Source organism: Malania oleifera, chromosome 3 (assembly GCF_029873635.1).
Source record: "Malania oleifera isolate guangnan ecotype guangnan chromosome 3, ASM2987363v1, whole genome shotgun sequence".
Classification (NCBI taxonomy): Eukaryota; Viridiplantae; Streptophyta; class Magnoliopsida; order Santalales; family Ximeniaceae; genus Malania; species Malania oleifera.
The window spans coordinates 114,674,326-114,697,719 of NC_080419.1; the positions used below are offsets into that span (position 1 = coordinate 114,674,326).

The following is a 23,394-nucleotide window of genomic DNA, read 5'->3' on the forward strand; positions in this document are numbered from 1 at the left end:
TGTTACACACTGCTATAATTTATTCCACCCTTACTGAGAAGTGTCTCACCCTAGTGGATTAACAAATTTTCAAGTTCTTCTGGAGACCGGGTTTGAAGGCCTAGGCTGGGATTGTATTTGGTGGTTTCTTTTTGGGGTATTGTAAGATACTGATATATGTATAGATATATTTATATGGGATTATGTTTTAAATACTGGTTGTGGATATAGATATCTCGATGTTGTAGTGTTTGTTTTTGAGTTACTATATAGAACTCTGGTATTTACTTGAGGATATTTATTTGTGTTCCACTGCGTGCATGTTAATTATGGTATCCGATATAGGTGATTGGAACATGTGGCACCCGGGCCCCACCTGGCGGATTCGGGGCGTCACATTATCTATTATAACTGGAGTTAAGAGACAACCAGAAGCTGGAGCTGAGTTGGAACGCAGTACAATTAATCTCACGCAGTGAAATTAATCTCCGTTTAATCTCTCAATTGTAACTTCCCATTTATGTTTAATTGTGATTAAATAGTAATTTAAATATCAGCCAAGGTTGAGAATACAAGAAATGTAGTAGTGAGAAGCTCAGAGAGCAGAGAGGAGAAAGGGGAGGGAGGGAGAGAGAGTGAGAATTGTAATTTTCTGGCGAAATAGTGAATATTTGGTGTGTGTTCCGTTGACATAGGTCGATATTGACCGAACCACATTAAATTTCTGGTGTCACATCTTTTTGGATGATCACAGGTTCATTATCTACACAACGATTTAACCCCCTAAAAATATATTGAGCACAAAACATGTTAAGTTATCGCTAATTGAAAATTTCAAAACTAGAAAGTCTTAATCTGTGATGTTATCACTATAATTTAAAAAAAAAAAACCGCAAGAGACACTAAGGCTCCGTTTGAAATTCAAAAAATATAAAGTAATTTATATTTTTATGTTTGGTTACTAAGGAAAATGAAAAAGAAAGTAAAAATACATCAAATTTATGAACAATATTTTGATTCTATACATCACCAATATTTAACTTTTTCATATTTTTAATCATATGAAAATAAATTTTCATTTTCAATAGTTTTAATATAAAAGGAAAATATAATAGAAAATAAGTTTTCTCCTCCTCTTCCTTCTCTTTCATTTCCTCGAGTAAAATCTTTTATCCAAAAACACCCTAAAAGTTGACAAAGAAAGCATATACCTTGCAAATATTAGTTAACTAATTATTTTAAAATATGAAATAAAAAACATAAATAAGAACAATCAATGACTACTTTTTTTTTTTCATTTTACATATGAAAATAGATAAAAATACATTGAACTACTTGTTTTTGCTATCTAAGTGCAATGTGTAGACTTAAACATTTCACAAACACATTTTATTTTTATTTTTTATTTTTAAAACAATTAAACCTCAATTTCAAAAATTTTGAGGTTACAAGTTTCCTACATGAATTGTGTGCCGCATAAAACAAATTACAAAAATAATGTTTCTTGCATTGAAGGTAACTAATTTTGAAAAGTATAGAAACAAATTTCAAGAATTTTGAAAAGAGTTAAAATCTAGAAAAATAGAAAGGGCATGTGTTGATTGTGGAAAATACTTTTTATTTTTAATTTTAATTTTTAAAATTTTTGAACAAATGAACATAAATTGTTTAACTTTATTCAATATTCATATTAAAAAGGTAGAAAATATAGGGCATGTTGTGCATAACAATATTTCATATTTTATTTTCAAATTTTAAAATAATTACAAAGATGACAACTTGTTTTTAAAGTTTTCAAAAATTATATAAGGTGCAATATCGGAAATTATAGAATTGGTACTTGAATTTGGATTTAAGTGAATATGAAAGAAAACCAATACATGATCCATGCAGTCTAAGTCAAGCATTTGAATTTGATTCTCTCATGCACAAAGTAAAAATTAGAAATTTTAAAAATAAGAAAAATGTATTTTCTAACTTTTCTATGTAAATATAGAAAATTTAAAAACAAAATGATGTTTTTGTAATTATTTAAAAATGATAATATAAACAAACTTTTTTTACAAGTAAATAATGCTAAAGCTTCTCATTGTTGTTTATTTATTTCGATAAGTGTTGTATTGTTATAAGACTAAAATTTTGCTAACTCCTTGGTAATTTTTTTGGAGTTAAAATGAATAGTGAAAACTATTTTGCACATCTAAATGAACCATACTTTTTACAATAAATTCATTAACGTTAACTCAATGTGTAACAACAGAGGACCATCACTCTTTTTGTTATAGAGGCTACTCTATATACCCAAACTCGGGACCAAAGTAGCCATAAATGGTTCAATGTTGATTGTACATATGAGAAATGCCTAAAGGACCCCATTTATGATTATAAAGAAGAAAACAAGGAATGAGAAAAAAGAATGATGCCCAGCAAAAGCTGAACTTGTGATATCTACAATTGTTGATAGCCTCCAAGATTTATTCACAAGTTTCTGAGTATGGATTAAAGATTGTGAACTTCTCTTATGTTGATGCTATTGGATAGCGCTCATTGTTGACAAGTTTGATGTCCGAACAATCTGAACTTGGATCAACCTAGTAGCTCTTGAAGTTTTCATCTTGTTCGTCCGAAGACTAATACTTCACTATTTTTAGATTCACACTTGAGTTGCCTAGCGAAATAGGATTATATCTATATATATATTCAAACTCAAGGGCCCAAGGCCTCCATTATAAAAGTCTCAAACTTTATTCACTTGAATATTTTTTTAAGAAAAAAACAAAACAAAACGAAAGACCTGTTGGTGGTTATTCCAAAATTATTGAACTAATATATTTTCATTTAATGAATCAATAATAATGTTCTAGTTACAAATTGTATTTAGTTGTGATGTGACTCAATATGTAACAAAAAAGTTCATTATCCATTTTTTTTGGAGGCTATACTTTGCCTAGACTTCACAATGCAAGGTAGACCATCTCTCATTTCTTACCCTTCCACTCTTAGATTCAAATTTGAAGACTTTAATTACAAAAGTTTCAATCTTTAACCACTGAAAACTATCTTCTAAGAAAAGAAGACCAAAATCTTGTTAGTTACTACTCCAGATCAGTTCTTGAATTAACTTATTTTTGTTTATTTAGCTATAAGTTAGTGTTCAATGGTGATTCTCTCTCTCTCTCTCCCCCTCTCTTCTTTGGCGACTGTTTACGTCCTCCAAATGTTTGTCTACCATCTACCTAATAAAAATTAGGACCTGGACCTTTAGGAGAACAAGACACCCAATAATTGATATTAAAGATCAACACTTGAAATGCATAAACAAATTTTTTTTAAAAAAAATTTCTTTATTATGCATAATGGCTCTAACCTATTTAGATCAAAAAATCAAATTGAGTCATCTATATCAAGCTAATAAAATAAACAAAGTGCTCAATTCGACATTGGTTCAAATATTACCGAACAATACAATCATTTTGGTGATTAATTTTAATCAAATTGGTCGAGCAATGGTTCACTTCTATTGACCAAGCACTGAGCACTACTAACGGCTAGTGTATGGCCTATAGTGCAACTTAAAATCATTTAACTAACAACAACACAGATACCATGAATGATTGAACTATGACTTAAACCATATTTTTCACCAATGCAGAAAGATTACAGAAAATTGCAGAGTAAATGTTGAAAGCAAAGAGATGAGCGAATGCTACTCATTTTCTTATTCAGCCTGCTGTAACTGAATAACTTAATTGAATAACAAACAATTGAATAATTGAATGAAAAATAAAAAATAAAAAATAAAACAGAACAATAAATTGTTGGAGCAGATGAGAGAGAAGAGAACAAAATTCTAACTATATTTTTACATGCCCCCTCAAGATGGAGTATGAATATTATGAATACGCATCTTGGACAAAATATTGCTAAAAGCTTGATAATGCAGTGCTTTTGTAAAAATATCAGCCAGTTGACAATTTGTTTTAACATGCATAGTTTTGATGATATCTTATTGAATGAGTTGCCGAATAAAATGACAATCCACCTTGTAGACACCATAATTTTAATCAAGTTTTTCTGAGTAAACCCTGTATAATAAGAAGTTGACCTTGTATCCTGGGAATGAGAGGATCTGATTAAGTCTCAGTTTATTTCAAAATTGAGTTCTTTAAAATTTTAAAATTAAGGCCTTTTAATTATGTATTTTTTTTTTAAATGGAGTCCTTTTTAAAAAAAAAAATTTAAGTTCCTTATTTTTTTTAAAAAAATCAAGTCCCTTTTATTTTATTTTTTTGAGTCGTTTTTTTGTCAAATTGTTTCGGGTCCTCTTTGTTTTCGGGAGTTAGGCTTACTTTCTTGAGTTTTTTCCCGTTTTATTATTAAATGAAAATAAAATATTAAATAATACTCTATTTGGGAAAAATAATTTCTCAATCTAATGTTGACGTAATCTCGTAGCTTGGTGCTGTGAGATTTAAAGGTGCAGTGTTTCTGGTGGTGACACGTAGTAAGGTGGGCAAAACAAATCTCGTAGGACCAAGCCGCGAGATTTGCTTCAGAGATAATACGTGAGGTGACGCGTGGCAAATCTCGGACCTTGGTCTTGCGAGATTTGTTTCCCCATGCAACTGTCCTTTCTTCTCCAATTAAATCTCGTAGGTTCTTCCAGATTTACCAGGCATATATATATATATATATATATATATATATATATATATATATATATATATATTTAAAATTACAAAAACAAAGTATTTTAATTCGAAGTTAATAACTTAAAATGTGTTTTAATTTATAATTGTAAAAAAATTATAAAATATTTTTTTTAAGGAAGACTTTTGAATATACTTCTCAATTTTTTCAATAATAGAATTAGTAATTATTTGAAAAAAAATTCAAAAAATAAGTATTTTTTAAAAATAAATACACTAAAAATACTTATAATAAATAAAATTATTTTTAGATAAATATTTTTCTAGATAAGTATTTTTTGTAAAAAGTTCTTTTTGTTGGAGCCTAAATTATTTAAATCTCAAGAACGAGTTAATTTTAAAAATTATTCCTATTTACTTTATAAAATTTAAAATTTTAGAATTATTTATTCATAATTATAAACTATTATCATAAAATTGGAGTATTAATCAAAAGAACTTGATATTTACAAACATTTAAAAAAAAATTAAAAGATATTGATAGATATTTACCAATCTAATTTGACTTACTTAAAAATTGGTCCCTAGTTAAATTAAAAAAAAATTTATTTCGACTTATCGAGTGCGTAAAATCCTTAAAAACCACATTTCACTCGATCTAATATATATACATATATATATATATATAATTATTTTTTATAAATAGAATGAAAATATAGCCCACACTCCTATTATTTTGAGAATAATTTTTTATCTATTATTTGTCATAAACTCATAAAAAGTTCACATTATTATTTGTTTTATATTATCAACATAAATTAAAACTGAATTTATAATTAGTTTACAAACCAATCAATAAGTAGTAATTAAGTGATCTAAATACACTTAAGAAAATAATAGGTTGGTACTGACTTTATGAAACCAAAGTTATTATTATCACCTCCAGCAATTTCAGACACTTCTAAATGTTGTGATACCATTCAAACTTAAAATAACAAAAATTTTCTATCCATTGTCATTTTAGGTTAAGACTTCACACCTTGCATGTTGCAACATATATATAATTGTTATGTGTCGTTTTTTACATTTGATAGCATTTAATTCTTTGGAGCAAAGGTTTAATCTTTCACTATTTAGTTAAATAAAAGTTATTTTATTCATTTCAATTTAATTTGATTTTTATATTCACTTGAGTTAATTTTGAAATTCATTAATTTATATGGTAGTTGGCTAAAGAAAATGCTAAGTCAAATATCCTGCCAAACAAATTTTTTTATTGGACCAAAATAAAAACTAGTCACGCAAAAACAAACAAACAACTAAGCAGGCAGATAAAATAAATAAATAAATAAACTCAAAGACCAAATTCATGAGTATGAAGTGTGCACGAGACACATGGCTATACAAATGAAATGAAAATAATCAAATGCTATACAAGTGAAATGAAAATAATAAATGATATACAAATGAAATAAAAATAATCAATACTATACAAATGAAATAAAAATAATCAATGATATACATACAAATGAAATGAAAATAATGTTAAACTACTAGGTGCCACGGCGAGGTTGTCTCCGGGGTCGTGGTGGCTGCCATCTACGTCTGCCCTCTCCCTGTTGGTCATCTATATCAGGTGTCCTGTCCTATCGTCTTGGATGTGGACCATCTCCGCCAAGAGGTACTGCGTAATCATCATCCATGAGAAGCGCACGCAATGAGAATTTATATGATGTCTTTGGAAAAGAACAAAGTGACATAGCGGGTGCATCGACCTCCTCCCCATCGAAAATGTCATCCAATAAAAATGATATCGATGGAGTGGCAGCAAAATCAGATGGGGCATCAGTCGGTCTACTGGACGGTCCCGCAATATTAACTGCACTAGAAGGCGCATACGGTGTTAACGGATCGAATACATACTCTACCTGTACAACCGGTGGCGAGGAGATGGGACTCACTGGACAACTAGTGGAGGCATGTCGTCATCCTCGTACTGGAGCTGGTCGACCTCCTCGTGCTAGTACATTAGGTCGAGCAATTGGGATCCGTCGACCGTCCTCATGGACAAGGTCCAATACAGCACTCATCAATCAGTAGATAGTAGGATCTGGTCTGATTTGCCTCATATACTATGTCAGCCTGCAGGATACGAAAAAATTTAGGTATCCCATGCAAATCGTAACATACACATAACAAAAGGAAGTGTGGGTTAAAGTCTTCTTATAATACTCAAATATGCAGCAGCAGCAGTCCTGTCGAAGAAGCGACGTGTGATGGACCTATACCAGGTGAAGTGTGGGTCATCCAGACACATCAGACCGTCTTCCGCCACTCCTAGTATGATGGGTCATCCAGACGCATCAGCCGTCCCACGAACCTAAGAGGGAGTTCACCTACGAGACCAAAGGGTTCGTCGACGAATCATAATTAATTCACTCTTTTGAATTTCCTTTTCCTTCCACCTATTTTCCACTCTTAATTATTAAATAGCTATTATTTCCCAGGTCTCTACACACCCCTACCCCTTCTACTGCTCTCCACAATAACTAACTCACTCTTCCTCACTAACGCACTATGTGACCTACATTGCAAATGTTTATACCATCTGAGTAATCCCTCTCTTATCCTAACTTCTATAGCAGCTACACCTAACTTACCGCGAATATGTTCATTCCTTAATTTATCTTTCAATGTTATACCACTCATCCATTTAGGCATTCTCATCTCGGCAACTTTTACTTTTTAGATTTTATGTTTCTTCATCGCCCAATATTTCGATCCATATAACATAGCTAGTCTTATATAGCTATTCTATAAAACTTCCCTTTCAATTTTAAGGGTATTCTATGATCACATAGCACACTTACCTAACCCGTTTTAACTCTATGCATTACATCATCTTCAATTTCTCTTTCAGCTTGCATAATAGATTCAAGGTATCAAAATCTATAAGTGCTATTTATTTCTTTTTCATCAAATTTAACTTTCTCTCAAATATTCCTCTTATCATTAGTAAAATTACATTTCATATATTATGTTTTATTTCTACTTAATGAAATCAAATATTCACAAACATTCATTATCAAATATGATGAATAGTTTTTGAGTTAGAAAAACCAACCAAGTTTTCTACAACAACAAATCGCTTCATTCTTAACTCATTTAAAAAATTTTACACGTTGAAACACAATGGACTACTTCTATTTGGTTCAAACATGCCACTAAATATTTTAAGTTACTAAATTAAACTATAACTATATCTATGTACTATTAGTTAACTTAAGAAAAATAAAAATTCAAATGTAGTTATATCTAGATTATATCTTATATTTAAATAAAAATATATAATTTTTATCAACTTCCAGCAAAATAACTTTTTTCTTAATTTGATCTCACACATAGTATACTGTGAGTTTGATTGAATAACCAAAAATTAATTATTAATTTATGGTGCTTTGCATGGTAGTGACCCTCAAATTTTTTTTTTTTTTAAAATGACCTTATTTCCTTATATAGAAAGGATTATGACAAAACATATGCATTAGCTCAAGATTAATTTCAAATACGATCGTTAAACTCATAACTAAAATTCAATTTGATCACTGAACTCCAATTTGATGCAATCAATACACCCACGATCTAAAATTGATCCAATTTCATTGAGGATGCTGGACAAAAGGCTCCCTCGACATTCCATTAATCTCAAGCCCATTCAATAGTCCGTTCAGCTTTCTCCAATTCTATTCTAAAGTGCCCACTCTTACTCTCTCCTAGTCCTTAGTCTCACCTCTTGACACCTTAAATTCATCAATTAAGTCAAAATTCACTCCCACCACCACCGCAACCCAGCTGCCCCTGCCACCATCACCACTGCAACCACCACTTTGCCGCGCCTACCCCCACTGCAACCGTCATTAATATCAGTGACTTCATTGATATCAGCCTATTGGAAGAAGCAATCGAGCTTAAGATCCAAGTGGTTGCAGCAATTGTGGTGGTGGTGGTGTACGGGCAACCGCAGTGGCCATGCCAATGGGAGTGAATTTGATTTAATGAATTTAAAGTGTCAAGAGGGATGAGACTAAGAGATAGCCATGACTCAGTGCCAACACAGACAAACAAGCAAAATAATCATAAACAAATCATATGAGCAGAGTTGGACCCATTCAGCTGATTCTATTTATTATCTTTTACATTGCATTTGAAAATACAAATTTTAAGGATTAACTTCATATATACGAGTGAATTGGTGGATGCTTGATATTATGTTTTATCTAAATTCTAACAAATCTAATTTATTGAAAGTCTAAATTTGAGGTTCCCAAAAGTAAAACCATGAAAAGATGCTATGAAATTAAAATTTTGTGGCACTTGGACTATTAAATTTTATTTCTTTTCTTTTACATCGCATTTAAAAGTACAGATTTTAAGAATCGACTTCAGGCATATGAGTTGGTCTAAACTTTATATTATATTTTATCTAAATTTTCACAAATCTAAACTTTCAAAAGTAAAGCCATGAAAAGACACTATGGGATTAAGAATTTATGGCACGTGGTTATTCAATTCGATCCTGTGGAGGATTGCTCACTCTACACTGTCAGTCACTTGAAAAATTACAGAACCACAAGTCATCCAAGGATACCGATAAATATCCTACGCCAATATAGGAACTTCTCTAATGCAAGGCTGTAAGTGGGGGATGAATGAGTGACATCCAATGACTCCAGCAGCTGCAAGCATTCATCAACATCTAGCCAAATGACATGGAGTTGCAATTTGCAGAGCTTGCAATATTTTGAGGGATAAAAGTTATCTAAATTTCAATAGACGCTTTGTGATTAATCAATCTTAAAGGGGGCAATTTTTATTTTTATTTTTTTGTAATTTTATCATTTTAGAGATCAAAGCAAATGAAGGGCCATTTTTTTCACAGATTGCAACTCATTCAGCTGTTATAAATTTCTACAAACTAAAGAAATTTACTAAACAAATTAGATGGTATAATGACAAGTTAATGACATACATGATCAACAAGGAACAGAATGCTGGGCGCAGGTGCAGGCGCATGAGAGGAGGGTTGACGGTGCTAACAGAACTGGCCAGTTCTGCTAAAAACTTGTAGCTGAACTCCGTTGAAACAATTGGATAAAAACACCCAACGAGATGTGAGAAAGCCTGTCTTCTCCCAAACAGGGTATGACCATCAAAGATATGAGACATTTCTTTCCAACCAGCTTACTTGATTCATTCTGTTCAGTTGTTTTGGATCACTGCAGAAAAGAGTAGTTGGTTGATATCCTCAGAGTCCGAGCCCTGCCGATCATCCCCTGCATTGATCACACAGAAAACTTCTTAGTCACAAACAACTCAGGTAATTTGAGATCTTTCTTTTTCCCTTGTTGGTACTTGTTTACATCACTTGCTGGCCCACAGCCTCTTGGGTAATTATGGGTTCATTGACTTCTTGTTGTGTACTAACCTTGTTTATAGCACCAATCCTTCAACTCCCAGATATATCATATATCTCAAAATTCAAATCCGACTGTATTGTAACGAGTGATCAGACAAGTCTAAGAAATTCCCACATCTTGCATTGCAGCATCTATGGAAAATCATTGGTTTTCCATTTGTCAATAATGTCAAGGAATCACTGGCTGATTGAGTTGCGGATGACCTTGCAAGTTCTGCTCACATGGGGCAAGGTATATGCTCCATTTGGAATTAAGTATGAGCAGTTTAATGACTTCTGCTAAATGGTTTATCCAAGGATTTTATGAATAAAATAAACCCTTGAAAATAAAATTAAAAAAAAAAAATGGAAACAGCTACAAAATTCTCAACCATTTAGGTTCAGCAAAACCAGTAGTATGTCTCTAGTTCATGGAAGGCATGGCTTATCTGACCACAGTACCACACATGCAACAAAAGGAAAAGACCTCCTGCCTTCTTTTGGAATAGTTTTTTTGCCCCATATGCACTGATCCAACTACAACAAAAAACCAAAAAAAAAACTAGTAGCGAACCCCTGAACTCCTTACCTGTTCTGGACCTGACTTGAACAGTCCATTCATCAGTGATCTGCATGAGTCAAAGATCAAAATCAAACAAATGATTTTTCAAAGTCCTGTACAAGCGTGCAGGCCATATGTGTATATAAAAAATATAAAGAGAATGTAGTGAGGCATAGTTCCATATACATTATCAAAATTTTTTTTGATAAAATGCTGGATTCAGCAAAGCCTCACCAATGGTTCAATCTTGGTTGCTTGCTGGCAAGTGGTGCAAATTCTTCAGGCACCACTTGGAAAATATACAACCTTACAAAGCAGTATATCAACTGTCTCCAAGGCTTGATTTTACATTATAAGCTATTAGATAAAGTGATGATGAGAGCACATGCAACTGGCTGCATGTGGCTCCCCGGGGGGAGGGGATTTTATGGCTTAATGTGCATTGTTAACTCTAAGCACTTTAAAGTGATGATACAAAAGTCATAGTGACAAGTCACAGGGGCATCAAAGTAGTACGATGATACATTTGGTTGAAAGAGAGCAAAAGGCATATTCCCCCCCCCACTCCCTTTTTTTTTGACAAAAAAAATTATAAATAATAATGACTCACAAATGAACAAAATAAATCTATGGAGAGGACTTAGTAGTTTGTAATCAATGAAGGTATGCCTCTCTTGTACAAAATGATATCAAAATAGTTGGAAAAAAAAAATGGTTATTAACCTATATTTCAGAAAAATGCTATAAAACAATATGTTTGGGAGTTCGGACAGATATTCTATGGATGCAAATAACATTATTGTCATACAATCTGTTTCCCTCCTTAGTACAGTTCATTTTCTACCATATATTACAAAAATGTACAAGGACCCTCCTATATCCCTAATGGGAACAAAGGTTCTCGGGCATTGAAGCCCAGCAAAATTTACCTGCTTGAAGTTATCATATGCAGAATTATCAGAATCGGTGGGAGGGGGAATGCCAAGGGAAGCTTGCATTCGCTGCAATAAATTTCTATTCCCAACTAAAGTCGTCCTGGCACTGTCAATCAGATCCTGTAAGTTAAATAAACTAACAAAATCAACATCCAACTGCAAGCAGTTGATTCTAAGCCAAGCAACCACAAATTAGTAGAAATCAACACAACTAGTTTTCGCTGGGCTAAGAGTGTTGTTTATCAACACATATCTGGAAATATGAATTGGAGTCATGAGGTCAAAATGAAAGCAGAAGTCAGCATACACAGGAAGTGTGCAAATCCAACAGACGCGGAAACAACTTGCATCAAGAGGATCCAAAATGACTTGGGGGGGAAAAATAGGTTATTATTATATACAATTAACTTTTAACTTTAAATGTGGCTTTTGATTCCAAATATAGCTTTGAAAAAGTTTATATTCCGACTTCAAAACTAGCTTTTGATTTATGACATTGCTTTGAATTTGGGTGATTGTCGTGGAATTTGCTCCCATTTTTAACATAAAAGATGGCTGGAGAAAGCAAGAGTACAGAGAGACTGATACGTCAGATCACAGATTAATAGATAGAATAGATTCCACAACAATAGGTCAAAAAAACATTCTCTTCTTCAAGCTAAGACCTAAAATGTTGATGAACTCTAACCATCATCCCAGCATCTAAATTTTTTTGGGATAATATGCAATCAAGGCAACACTCCAAGATTTGTTCCCCTTCACATCATGATGAGTCTGGAATCTCCTTCTATGCTACATAGTCTACATGTTTGATCATTGTTGGACTCAGCCATTTCTATTTGTCAGGACTCTAAGGCCTCAAGTTTCTAGATAATAAAACTAATTCTTGGGCCCTCAACTAATGATTTGGGTTGTCTAATAGATAACAAGTCAACTTGATTGTCTTCAAATGATGAGATTGCAAGCCTCCCGATTTTACACAAATTTGTCACTATAGTTCAGGAAGAAAGTTGTCTTGTCTAAAGTTAAATATGGAATTAGGAAGACCAAAAACTCCAAAACTTCAATTGGCCTGTAAAATATAAGGAAAAGCTAAGATAAAGTCATAAATCTCATGCATTCTCTGACTTTAAATCATCAAATATCAATACATAAGTATCTAAATTCAAACAGGGAAAAGAAGAACTTCAAAGAAGCCAAATAAAACACAATCAATAATTTGTTTGCTTTCCTCTATTTCCTACATTTTCTGAGCGCCCAAACAGAGTATGTAAAAATACAAAACCTGTTTGGCTGCAAGAAGCTCGCGGCACAGGTCCTTCAAAGACGAGAGATCCCGTTGCATTTTTTTTATTCGAACCAAGAGCTTCATGGGATTTGCCTGCAACCAAACGAACATCAAATATCCTACAAAAAATTGGGATTTAAAATAAAAATTAAATTAAATTTTGAATTTTATAGTGCAAAATGTGCATCGAAAATCGAGGGCATTAAGAGCGGCAAACATTGGAGGGGAAAATAAAAGTAAATAAAAAAATAAAATAAAATAAAAAACCCTAGACTTTTGAAGAGAGTTGTTGGGGCATATACAGAATCGGGGTAGACTTGCATGAACTCCTTCTCGAGCTTGTGATGAACGACGGAGAGGTCGTGGTTGGCCTTGTTCAATAGGTTCACCAAGCCATCCACGGCTTCATGGCGATCCTCCCCCATTCTCTCTCTCTCTCTCTCTACTGGTTGGTCTCTCTCACCCTCAAACTCAACTTAATTTGCCCGCCCGAACTCATAGGGATATGAATATTTTTCAAATTTTAAAAATTCCATAAAACCCTCTGTCTCTTTAATAAGATAGGGTTTCCAGAGTTTACTTTTCAAAAATTTTAGGGTATCATCCACTTTTAACTCTATTTTTTTAATTATTCTAAAATTTCAATTTTTATTTTTATTTTTTTTAATTACGTAGGGTGTTATGACATCTCCGACACATCCAGTTGACACTTTAACTGACACTCCCGTTTGATCAGACACACTTTTGCAGACTTTTACACCTATATGTGGTAATTAGGGAATTGCTAAAACTTTAGTGGGAACAAACTTCTTCTTGTATCAAGTTTTAATATTGTTGAAAATGAGTGGGGGCATTTGCTCACCCCCATCACAATCTTGATCTACCCATAGTTGGTACGTCGGGTGTTCTGACATCCCCGACACCTCCAGTTGACACTCTAGCTGACACTCCTGTTTGATCGGACACACTCTGACACACTTTTACACCTATATGTGGTAGCTAGGGAATTGCTAAAGCTTTAGTGGGAACAAACTTCTTCTTGTATCAAATTTTTAATAATGTTGAAAATGAGTGGGGGCATTTGCTCACTCCTATCATAATCTTGATTTACCGTAAATGTAAAGATAGTGAGTATCCATTCAACTTGAATGTAGATTTAGTTGGTACCTAGGTTAAAAAGAAGTGTAAGAAGGAAATATTCATGGATCGAATAAAGATGAGTATCCATGAGATTTGTATGTCTTCTATACTATTTAACAATCAACTTAATACATAATGGGAGAATGCATCACCAAACTTAACAAAATAGAAGATTTGGTTTCAAAAAGAGTTGATGTATATACATCCTCTCTTAGCTTTACATGTTCCAATTATTGATAAGCACATGAAATCAGTACCTAAGCTTTCACAATGTTATAGTTGATTTTTATTTCGATAAAAAAACACTACTATTCATAATAATATCCGTGTAATTAAATTTTAAGGATTTTGGATGATTATTAGCAAACATTGATTTTTTTTATAAATATTATGCTATTATCTTACCTAAATTTTTTTTTTATGAAAATTACTTAAAATGTGAGTCTTGTCATCTTTTTGCAATATTTTTTTTGCCAATACTTTTGCTTATGAATTGCTTTCAATGTAAAATACTTATCATTATAAGAAAATCAATACTTTTTTAAATTCAAAAACTAAAACCAAACACATACCATTATAATATATTGTTGTGATATTAAAAAGTACTTATTAATTACAAACATGTATTTTATTATGGAAGTGTTTGTATACATTTAATTATAAGAAAAGTGATTATCCAATAATTAATTATTACCAAATGCAACCTGATCAATAAAATAAAATAAAATCCTCACATAAAAAAAATTATTGATTATAAACAAGTATTTTGTTATAAAAATTTGGATAAAATCCAACAAAAATTTCAAAATATGACTCTAACCTCTGAATTTTCAAAAAATACTAAAAAAATTCTTATAATTTAATTTTATTGATAGAATGAATATTTCGTTAGTTAACTATTAAGTGTATGTGGAATAACAAAATTTTTCCTTAATAGTATGATATTTTAAAATGACATTAATTTAGTAAATAAAAAAATTATATGATTAATATAATGATTAAAGTCAAATAAGTGGATTAGGACCGAACAAAAATTTCGAATTGATTGCTTTGATGCTTTGGGTCAACCAACTATATAAGTATGACAAAATAATTTGTATTATTTCAAAAAATTTTAAAAATATAATTGGAGAAAATAAAAATTTTCAATAAGTTATAGAAATACCTAGTAATTATAATGCTGCAAAATGTTTCTTGGATTTAATATTTAAAATTAACAATTAAACACATTATAAAATAAATAAAATATAATTTAATATTTTTAGAGTTAATATAGTATTAAGAAAATGTAAACTACAATTTCACAAACTTTACCAAAGTTACTATGTTATCAATGGTCATCAACAAGACTAAAAAAGTGAACCAATCAACCGATGAAAACTAATTTCTAAACTACATTTTATTTCTAAAAGATATATTTAATATTTTAATTTGCATTAAAATTGTATGTAACAAATGCTTTGGAATATTATAAATATCTAAGTATTTTTCTAAATTATTAGTATTATTTTTTATATATATTTGAAAAATAATAATTTGATTACGTTGTCATATATATATGTTGCTAGTTGAGTAGGGGGTAGCAAAACGGGTTAGCGGGTCGATTTGGGCGGGTTATAAATGGGTAGAGGTTAAACGAGTTTGGATTGATCCAATTATTGGTGGGTGACAAACATATAAATTCAAATCCGTCCATTTAATAAACAGGTACCCTTTAAGAACTCGTCTAAAAATATAATTTAATTATTTTTAATTTTTTAAAACTTTGCATATAAAGTGACATTTAAAAAAAGCAGAACTTTTTATTTTATTTATTAATATCTTAACAAAAAAAAACATAAAATGTAGAAAATAGTACATATTTTAAATTAATATTTTTTAAAATGTAATATATATATATATATATATATATATATATCAAATTAAACTGGTCACTCGGCGAATACCCAACCCAAGCACGCCAAACGCATTTATTAAAAGAGTCGGGTTCGAATTTATCAATTTTATAAACGGGTCATCTTATGTTAAACACAAATCCGATTTAAACGGATGAGTCACAGGTTACATGTCGAGTTCTGACCCGTTTTACTACCCTTATGGTTGAGTAAAATTAGTTGAATCAGTTAGACTAGTCAATCGGAGAATTTATTTATAAGTTCAATTTTCAAAACTAACTAATATATTAAATTAATATTATTTTTTAGATTTGTTTTGTCATAATTAAATGAAATTAAAAAGTAATTGAACTAAAAAGGTAATATTGTTATTTTCTCACATAAATTTAATTGTTAACTAACTGTTGATAAATGAATGAATGAATGATTATTTTTGTTCTTAAATTTAAATTTAAGAAGATTTTATTTATTTATTTATTTTTTAAAAAAAACTTAAAAGATATAGTGTAAAATTTTAAAAATTTGGAAGGTAATGGACAATCACTTACGAGAAAAGTGACTTGATGCTAGGATTCACGGGCGAAAAATAAAAGGAACCAAACAAACTCCCCTCACCCTTCCACCCTCCCCCGGCGGGTCTCCTGTTTCTCCCTCTCTCACCTGATTCTTCCTGCGTCGGCCTTCCTGCAGCAATGGCGAGCCACGAAGAGAGGCTCCTGGAGATTCAGCTGGAAATTCAACTACAAGAGCAAAGAGACTCGCTTGCTGCTCTCAAAGAAGCCCTTGATTCTGATCCAACCAATCCCGAGCTCCTCTCGGTATGCGTCTCATTCTCCATCTTCACTTCTGAACTCCTGTTTCACAGAAATATAGAAACACAAAATAAAACAAATTGAACCTTATTGTCTTCGATTTTTCACCCTTTAAAAAAACCCTCTTTGCGTTAGTTCATTAGTCACTTTTTTTTTTTTTGAGTGTCTTCCTCAGTTTTCTTATCTTTTACTACTTTTTGTTATTAATTATAAGTTTCGTTTGATCGTATTAGAAGGTTCTTATTGAGGCCTGAGGTTGGTTAGGAGCTAGGAAAACCTTAATTGAGGTAACTGGTTTATGAACAATTCATTTTCGAGACACATTTATTAACACTATATTATAATTATGCCAATTTAGGATTCCAGTGGGGATAGCCAGTAAGGTTGAGTATCATGCGAGATTTCCTTTGGTCTGGGGTTGGGGATAAGACAGATCAACTTGTCTGCTGGTCTAGGCTGGAGTGGGGTTTGGGTCTTGGTAAGTTGATTCTTGAAACACTGCACTTTTGGTTAAATGGTTATTGTGGTTTCCCTTAGAGGAGTCCTCTTTCTGGTATGAACTATGAAGTCAGCAAAAGTAAATTTGAATTGCATGTGAATGGTTGGGAGGCTACTTTAGGAATTAGATGTAGCCAATGGAGGTGTATTTCTCAGATCTACCTCCTCCTCACACTAATTTTGTCTTGGGTAATGGCTCCCAGATTTGTTTTTGGGAACACACATGGGTGGAAATGTTGCTTGTTGAATTCTTTTCCTTGTCTTTATTGTTTTAGCTCGGGACTTAATGAGGTTATTTCCTTCTTTTTTGCATTCTGAAGGTCTTTCATTTTCCTAGCATTTTTCAAAAACTCTTACCTTGCATTCGGGAGCATGGAATTGGGATCTTGGGCTTGGATTTGTATGGATTTGGATAAAATGTGGTACAACATTATATTGACTTGCTTCCAAATTCACAGCAATTCAAATCCAAGTCTTGAAATCTACGCTCCCAAACGTTGCTTTAACTCTATGATTGGAAAAGGCCTTAAATTTGAATTTGTGTAGATTTGGAAAAGATGTAATACAAAGTTGTATTGAATTTTTTCTAAATCCACTCAAATCTAAATCCAAGGCCAAAAATTCATGCTCCCAAACGCAATGTAAAATTATTTGGAAGTCCAAAATTCCCTCAAAGATCAAGGCTTTTATTTGGTTGGTTGTTTTTAATAGAGTTAACACCCAACAATTTGCTGTAGAGTAGGAGACCTTTAAAGGAAATTTCTCCTGATATATGTGTTCTTTGTCTCGATAGTTTGGAAACTCACTTGTTCCTGCACTGCTCGCTTGCTCGGAATATATGAAATAAGCTTTTTGGTCTTTTAGGAGAAAATTGGATTTCTCCGTAGGTAGTGGAGGATTTGCTAGCCACTTCTTTTTCTGGTTTTGGTAAAAGGACAATGCTCAAGCTTTGAGGATTTGTGAAATTTTGCAGTTCTCCTAAAAACTCAGAAATATATACTGAATCATGCTCCTATCTATCCAAATAAAACACCTTCCCGTCAGATTTAAGAGAATGGTTATAACCCATATGGTATCTCTCTTATCAGCTAAATATCTCCTGAGATTTCTTGGACAATGTTTCTAAGTCAAATAATAAAGTCAAAAAAGTTTCAGAATTAGTAAATAGGTTTAGTGATGGATGAAATTGGTGATTGAGAGTGTTTGGCTATGGAGGAGTTAACAACAATGAGTTCAAATATCTAGGTTGGATTTGGGGTATGATTCTTTGAAAGGATTAAGGTTATGATTCTAGCTTTAAGTTTGACGGGTTCAAGGTATGCCAAGCAAAGAAAACAAGCGATGACTGGGTACTCTTATGTGCATCATTGCAATAGCATAATTATAATATGATGTAAATAAATGTTCTTGAAAATGAGTTGTTCATAAACCAACGACCTCAATTAAGTGTTTCCTAACTCCTAAGACAATCTCAGGTCTTGTCACCTCAACCAAGCTCCTTCAACCTTTTGAACATTAGGCAGTGCTCCCCTTGAAGCCTTACTTGGCCATTCCCCATAAAAAACGATCCAGCTCAATTTTTTAAGATAGCATATTTGTTTTCGATAGCAAAAGAAGATGAATTCATTAGAAAAGGAAGAATATGAAAGAAGGAGAACAAGAAATCCTCCCCAAAAAAAGAAAGAAAAGAGAAAAAATATAAAAGACAACAAAAACAATGACACTGCGTTTGAGTAAATCAAAATATAGAAGGAAGGCTCTTTCCCTCATCCCCCTTTCCTCTTTTTGGGCGGTGTGGAGGTAAAGAAGTAGGAGAGATTCTGAAGGATCGGTTTTGATCCTTCATGTTGCCAAGGATCATTGGATCACTATCATTTCTAATTGGCATAGTGGGCTAGTTGGGAGGGATGTTATGTAACCCTTGATTTCCTTGACACCCTACAGTGAGGATTGTTACTTGTATATTTTGTTTTCTTTATAACTGGTTGGCATCCCCTTGATGTCTTCTAATAAATTTATTTTCTTTGCTGATAAAAAAAGTTGGCAGTATCAGGGTGGGGCTAGTGGGCCTATTTCCTTGCAGGGCAGAAGGGCTTTACATAAGTGGGCTGTGAAAGAGATTAATAATAAGATGGATGGGCTTGTTATAAATACCAAGGGGTCGAGCTGTCCGTTAAAGATAAGATAGAATATTAAGAGAGTAAATGGATTGGTCTGGATTCTGGAACATCAAACAGGGGGAAATCTTTTTAAGGGCATCAGTTTTAAAAGACAAGGGCATAGGGTGGAAATGCCATGGAAGTAGAGATAGTTAGGCCTTCACTTTCAAAAGACAAAGGAGAAGGGGGGTGGAGGTTTGAGAGAAGAAGTCAAAGGAGTTAGGAATGTTGGAATTGGAGGATTATCAGGTTCAAATAATGAAGGCATAGGCCTTTTTGAAGCACTCTGTTTAGAGATGCAGGATCCACAAGGGTGTACATCAGAGGGAAGGAAGAATGTAAGTTGGGTATGGAAGATTTTATTCCATATTCTAAAGATACAGAATCTATTGTTCTGAGCAGCATGCTACCTCTTCTGCTGTATTTTCTGAAAGAATCGGAACATATTGTTGAGCAGCTAGAGTTTGGGGACATTTCAAATCAAGAATTCTCAAAGTCTGATGATGATATGGGAGTTTATGTGAGAGTCTACCAGCAGATTGTTATTGGATCAGTTGATGGCAGAAAATGAAGTGGAGGGTGAGCTTGACTATTTCTCACCGTCACCACCAAGATATGAGGAGTTCACACAATGTATAGTGGAATTGGGAGATTGTTCATTGTTTGGGCCGTAGGAAGTGTGAATGATGCTCCCAGTAGTTCCTTTGAAGAAGAACAGGTTGGTGTCTGCCATTTGAAGAATCCACGTGACCTAGTAGAAGAGTTAATTGACTAGGGGTCTTGCGCCACTGTTCCTCATGCTGAGCGTTGTCTTGGGTGAGCCAACTCCAGGGAAAAAAAGAAGGATATGGGTAGTGCTTTGCACGGCCTTAATTTAGAGGATAAAGTGGGCTGATGTTAATAAAAGGTATCTTACCCACCCTAATATTCTTAAAGTTGCTGAGTTTCCATTGTGTCAAAGGAAGGAGTCTCATAAGGGAGGAAGGGTAAGAGAGGTGGGGATAGCACAGTGTCAAAATGAAGTTATTGAGTTGGAATGTTAGGGGCATGAGGTGTTTGGTTAAATGTCATAACATCAAGGAGATTATTGGCAAAATTCCCCCTCATATTTTTGATGTTACAAGAGACTAGATTAGAGCAGCTGGATGGGTTTCTTGTTAGGAGTCTTTGGGAATTTAGGTTCAAGGATTGGATGTGGTTAGCATCTAGTGGATCATTGGGTAGCATTTTGATTATTCGGGATGCTAGGTTTTCTTGTAAGTTGGATGTTTTGCTTGGATTATTTTCAGCATCTGTTTATTTAGACATTTAAGGGCAAGGGGCAGTGGTTGTTTACTTCAGTTTATGGACCCAATTGTCCACAATTGAGGGGGTTTTTTATGAGATGAGCTTGCAGCAGTTTATGGTTTATGCTCTCCTAGTTGGTGCCTAGGGGGCGACCTTAATGTTGCTAGATCCAATAATGAAAAATTGGGTGGTTCTAGGATATCATTTGCCAGCATGAGGGGTTTTGATTCTTTAATTATGGATTGTAATTTAAAGGTATACTCCTCTTTCTAATGCTCAGCCCTCCTAATTTGCTGCTGGTAACAGGTTTGTTGCTGCAAAGATTGGCACTATTCTCTATTGTCTGGGAGGATGCCTTTCCTGACCTTACTCTAGAAGTGCTTCCTAGAGGATTTCTGATCACTACTACTCAGTGCTTGAATCTAATCCTATGAAGTTGGGCCCAGCTTCGTTTTGCTTTGAATATATGTGGTTGGCATGTGACAACTTTTGGAGGTTGGCTAGAGAGTGGCGGGGGTGAGTGCATTGTGGAAGGATGGAAGGTTTTTTGTTTTATGAGATGGCTGAAGTTTTTGAAAGAAAAACTTAGAATTTGGATTGTGAAGTTTTCTGCTGATGAACATTTAAAGGAAAAGATAGTTTATAGGATCTTGGCACTATAGATCGGTTAGGTGAAGAGGGATCTTTATTAGAAGATTTAGTGAGTAGAAGGGTTCAATGTCTAATGAGTTTGAGTACTTTCTTTTGAGGGAAGAGATTAGTTGGTGGTGGAAGTCTAGAATGAATTAGGTTAAGGAGGGAGATTGTAATATGAGACTCTTTCCTTGTTTGTCGAGTGGTAGGTAGTGGAAGAAACCTATAAAAGAATTGGAGGATGATAGTGCTGTGTTTAATAGGGACCCTCAGTGCATTGCAGGTACAATTACCGATTTTTATAGGAACCTTTTCTCAGAGGAGGATGGAGGTAAGGGTATGATTGAGGGCGGTTGGACATGCGCTCTATTCCCATAATGATGGAGGAGTGGCTATAAAGGCCTTTTGAGGAGGAGGTTAGAGGCATGGTATTTGAAATGGGCAGAGAAGAGGCTCTTGGGCCGGATGGGTTTACAATGGCATTTTTGAGGATGGTTGGTATTTTTTTGAAGGGAGATCTTGAAGTTCTTCATGAGTTTTTTATTGTAGGGTTGTGGATAGGAGCATTAATTTGACTTTTATTACCATGGTGCCTAGAAAAGATTGTGCTACTAGAGTCTTTGACTTTGGACTCATTAATTTGGTGACTAGTGTCCATAAGATCCATACTAAAGTGTTATCTAAGAGACTGCTTAGTGTCTTGTTGCATACTATTTCCTATAGTTGGAGAGTGCTTCTTCATTAGTGAAACAGATTTTAGATGCAGCTTTGGTAGCAAATGAAGTTGTTGAAGATGCTGTTAGAAGAAATAAGAGGGTTTTAGTTTTGAAATTTGATTGTGAAAAAGCATACGATTATGTTGGTTGGGATTTCTTGGATATATGATTGGATAGAAAAAAGGTTTGGTTGTTTTGGTTAACAGTGAGGTAGAACCGTTGTTTTGAGCTTCTAGATATTGGAGATGGGGAGATCCTCAATCTCCTTTCTTTTCACCATTGTGGCAGATAATCGAGTAGTGTGATTGGTAGAAGGGGTTTCATGGAGGTTTGGTGGAAGGGATTAAGGTAGGCCATGAGAGCTTATCCATATTGTGCTTACAGTCTGCATGCAGATGACACCATTCTTTTTCTTTTGGAGTATATGGGTAGTTTCTCCAATATGTTGACCGTTTTGCAGATTTTCTTTGAAAAAGTGATTTAACTTTTCTAAGAGTGGCATTGTTGGTATTGTGATTAACTTGAGTCCTTTTGCTAGGTTATGGTGTTTTGAGTTGGGCTACACTTATTTATGGCATCGCTTATTTAGAAGAAACCTTCTCCTCGAATCCCCTTGTGTTCCTTTCTTTTCAAACAGCCCAAAATATAGCAATGGGGACAAGGGAGAGGGCCTTCGTTTTGGACTTGTTTGAGCGGATTCCTTTCCAAGCTCAAATCTCACCCTCAACCGAAGCTGCCATGATCCATTTCTGCTTGACCATGGAAATGGCCTAGCTCCCGAGAGTCCTAATCCAAGGGCAATGGAGAAGGATGCTGATTTCGCTTCTTCAAGGCACAGAAGATACCTATTCACGGTAGTCTTGCCCTTTCTTTGGAGATTATCTAAGGTGAGGATCTTTCCCAGTGCAGCCTCTGAGACAAAAAAGGCAATTTCTGAAGGGCTTCTGTTTTCCAAACGAGCTTCTAAGGAAATTGTTCACGCGCTGGATTGGGCTGCTAAGATGATTATAATAAGATTTGACCGTGAAAATACCCTCCTTGTTTAGGGCCCAAACCAGCTTAGTGGAAGAGGCCCGGCTTTGAACATTGTAAAGGCTACTGTAGAAGTTTATTAGAGAATCAATCTCACAGCTGCAAGCATTCCTGATTGAGGGAAGGTTCCAGAAGGTCCTATTATTAGTGCTTTTCTGGTAATGGTGTTTGAGAGCATCTCCATCACAAGAAAGCCTATGAATGGAAGATAATGAAGAGCTAAGCTAGGATTCGCAACCCCAAATGTCTTGCCAAAAAAAACACATCCTCCCCATTTCCCATGCTGAGTAAATATGTGAGAAGAAATTCTCCCAGCCTCTCCTAATGAATTTCCAAATGCTTGTGCCATAGTCT

At 33.7% G+C, this 23,394-nt stretch overlaps 2 protein-coding genes across 3 annotated transcripts in view; one reads left to right on the forward strand and one right to left on the reverse strand.

The window, feature by feature from the left end:
* Nucleotides 1–9,545: 9,545 nt before the first annotated feature.
* LOC131150791 (uncharacterized) lies at nt 9,546–13,384 on the reverse strand. Of its 2 annotated transcripts, XM_058101754.1 has the most exons (5): nt 13,171–13,384; nt 12,866–12,961; nt 11,575–11,700; nt 10,673–10,712; nt 9,546–9,961 (listed from the first exon to the last, which is right to left on the reverse strand). In XM_058101754.1, exons 1-5 carry the CDS (start codon nt 13,291–13,293, stop codon nt 9,888–9,890), a joined length of 459 nt encoding a protein of 152 aa, XP_057957737.1. In that variant the 5' UTR covers nt 13,294–13,384; the 3' UTR covers nt 9,546–9,887. The 2 variants fall into 2 exon arrangements, with proteins under 2 accessions (XP_057957737.1, XP_057957736.1); XM_058101753.1 differs by having other exon boundaries at nt 9,546–10,712; nt 13,171–13,371.
* Nucleotides 13,385–16,427: 3,043 nt separating this feature from the next.
* LOC131150792 (zinc finger CCCH domain-containing protein 22) overlaps nt 16,428–23,394 on the forward strand; it is a 28,411-nt gene continuing 21,444 nt past the window's right edge. The window contains exon 1 of the mRNA XM_058101756.1: nt 16,428–16,721. Coding sequence (XP_057957739.1) covers nt 16,596–16,721 — 126 coding nt within the window. The 5' untranslated portion in view covers nt 16,428–16,595. The remainder of the gene's footprint in view (nt 16,722–23,394) is intronic.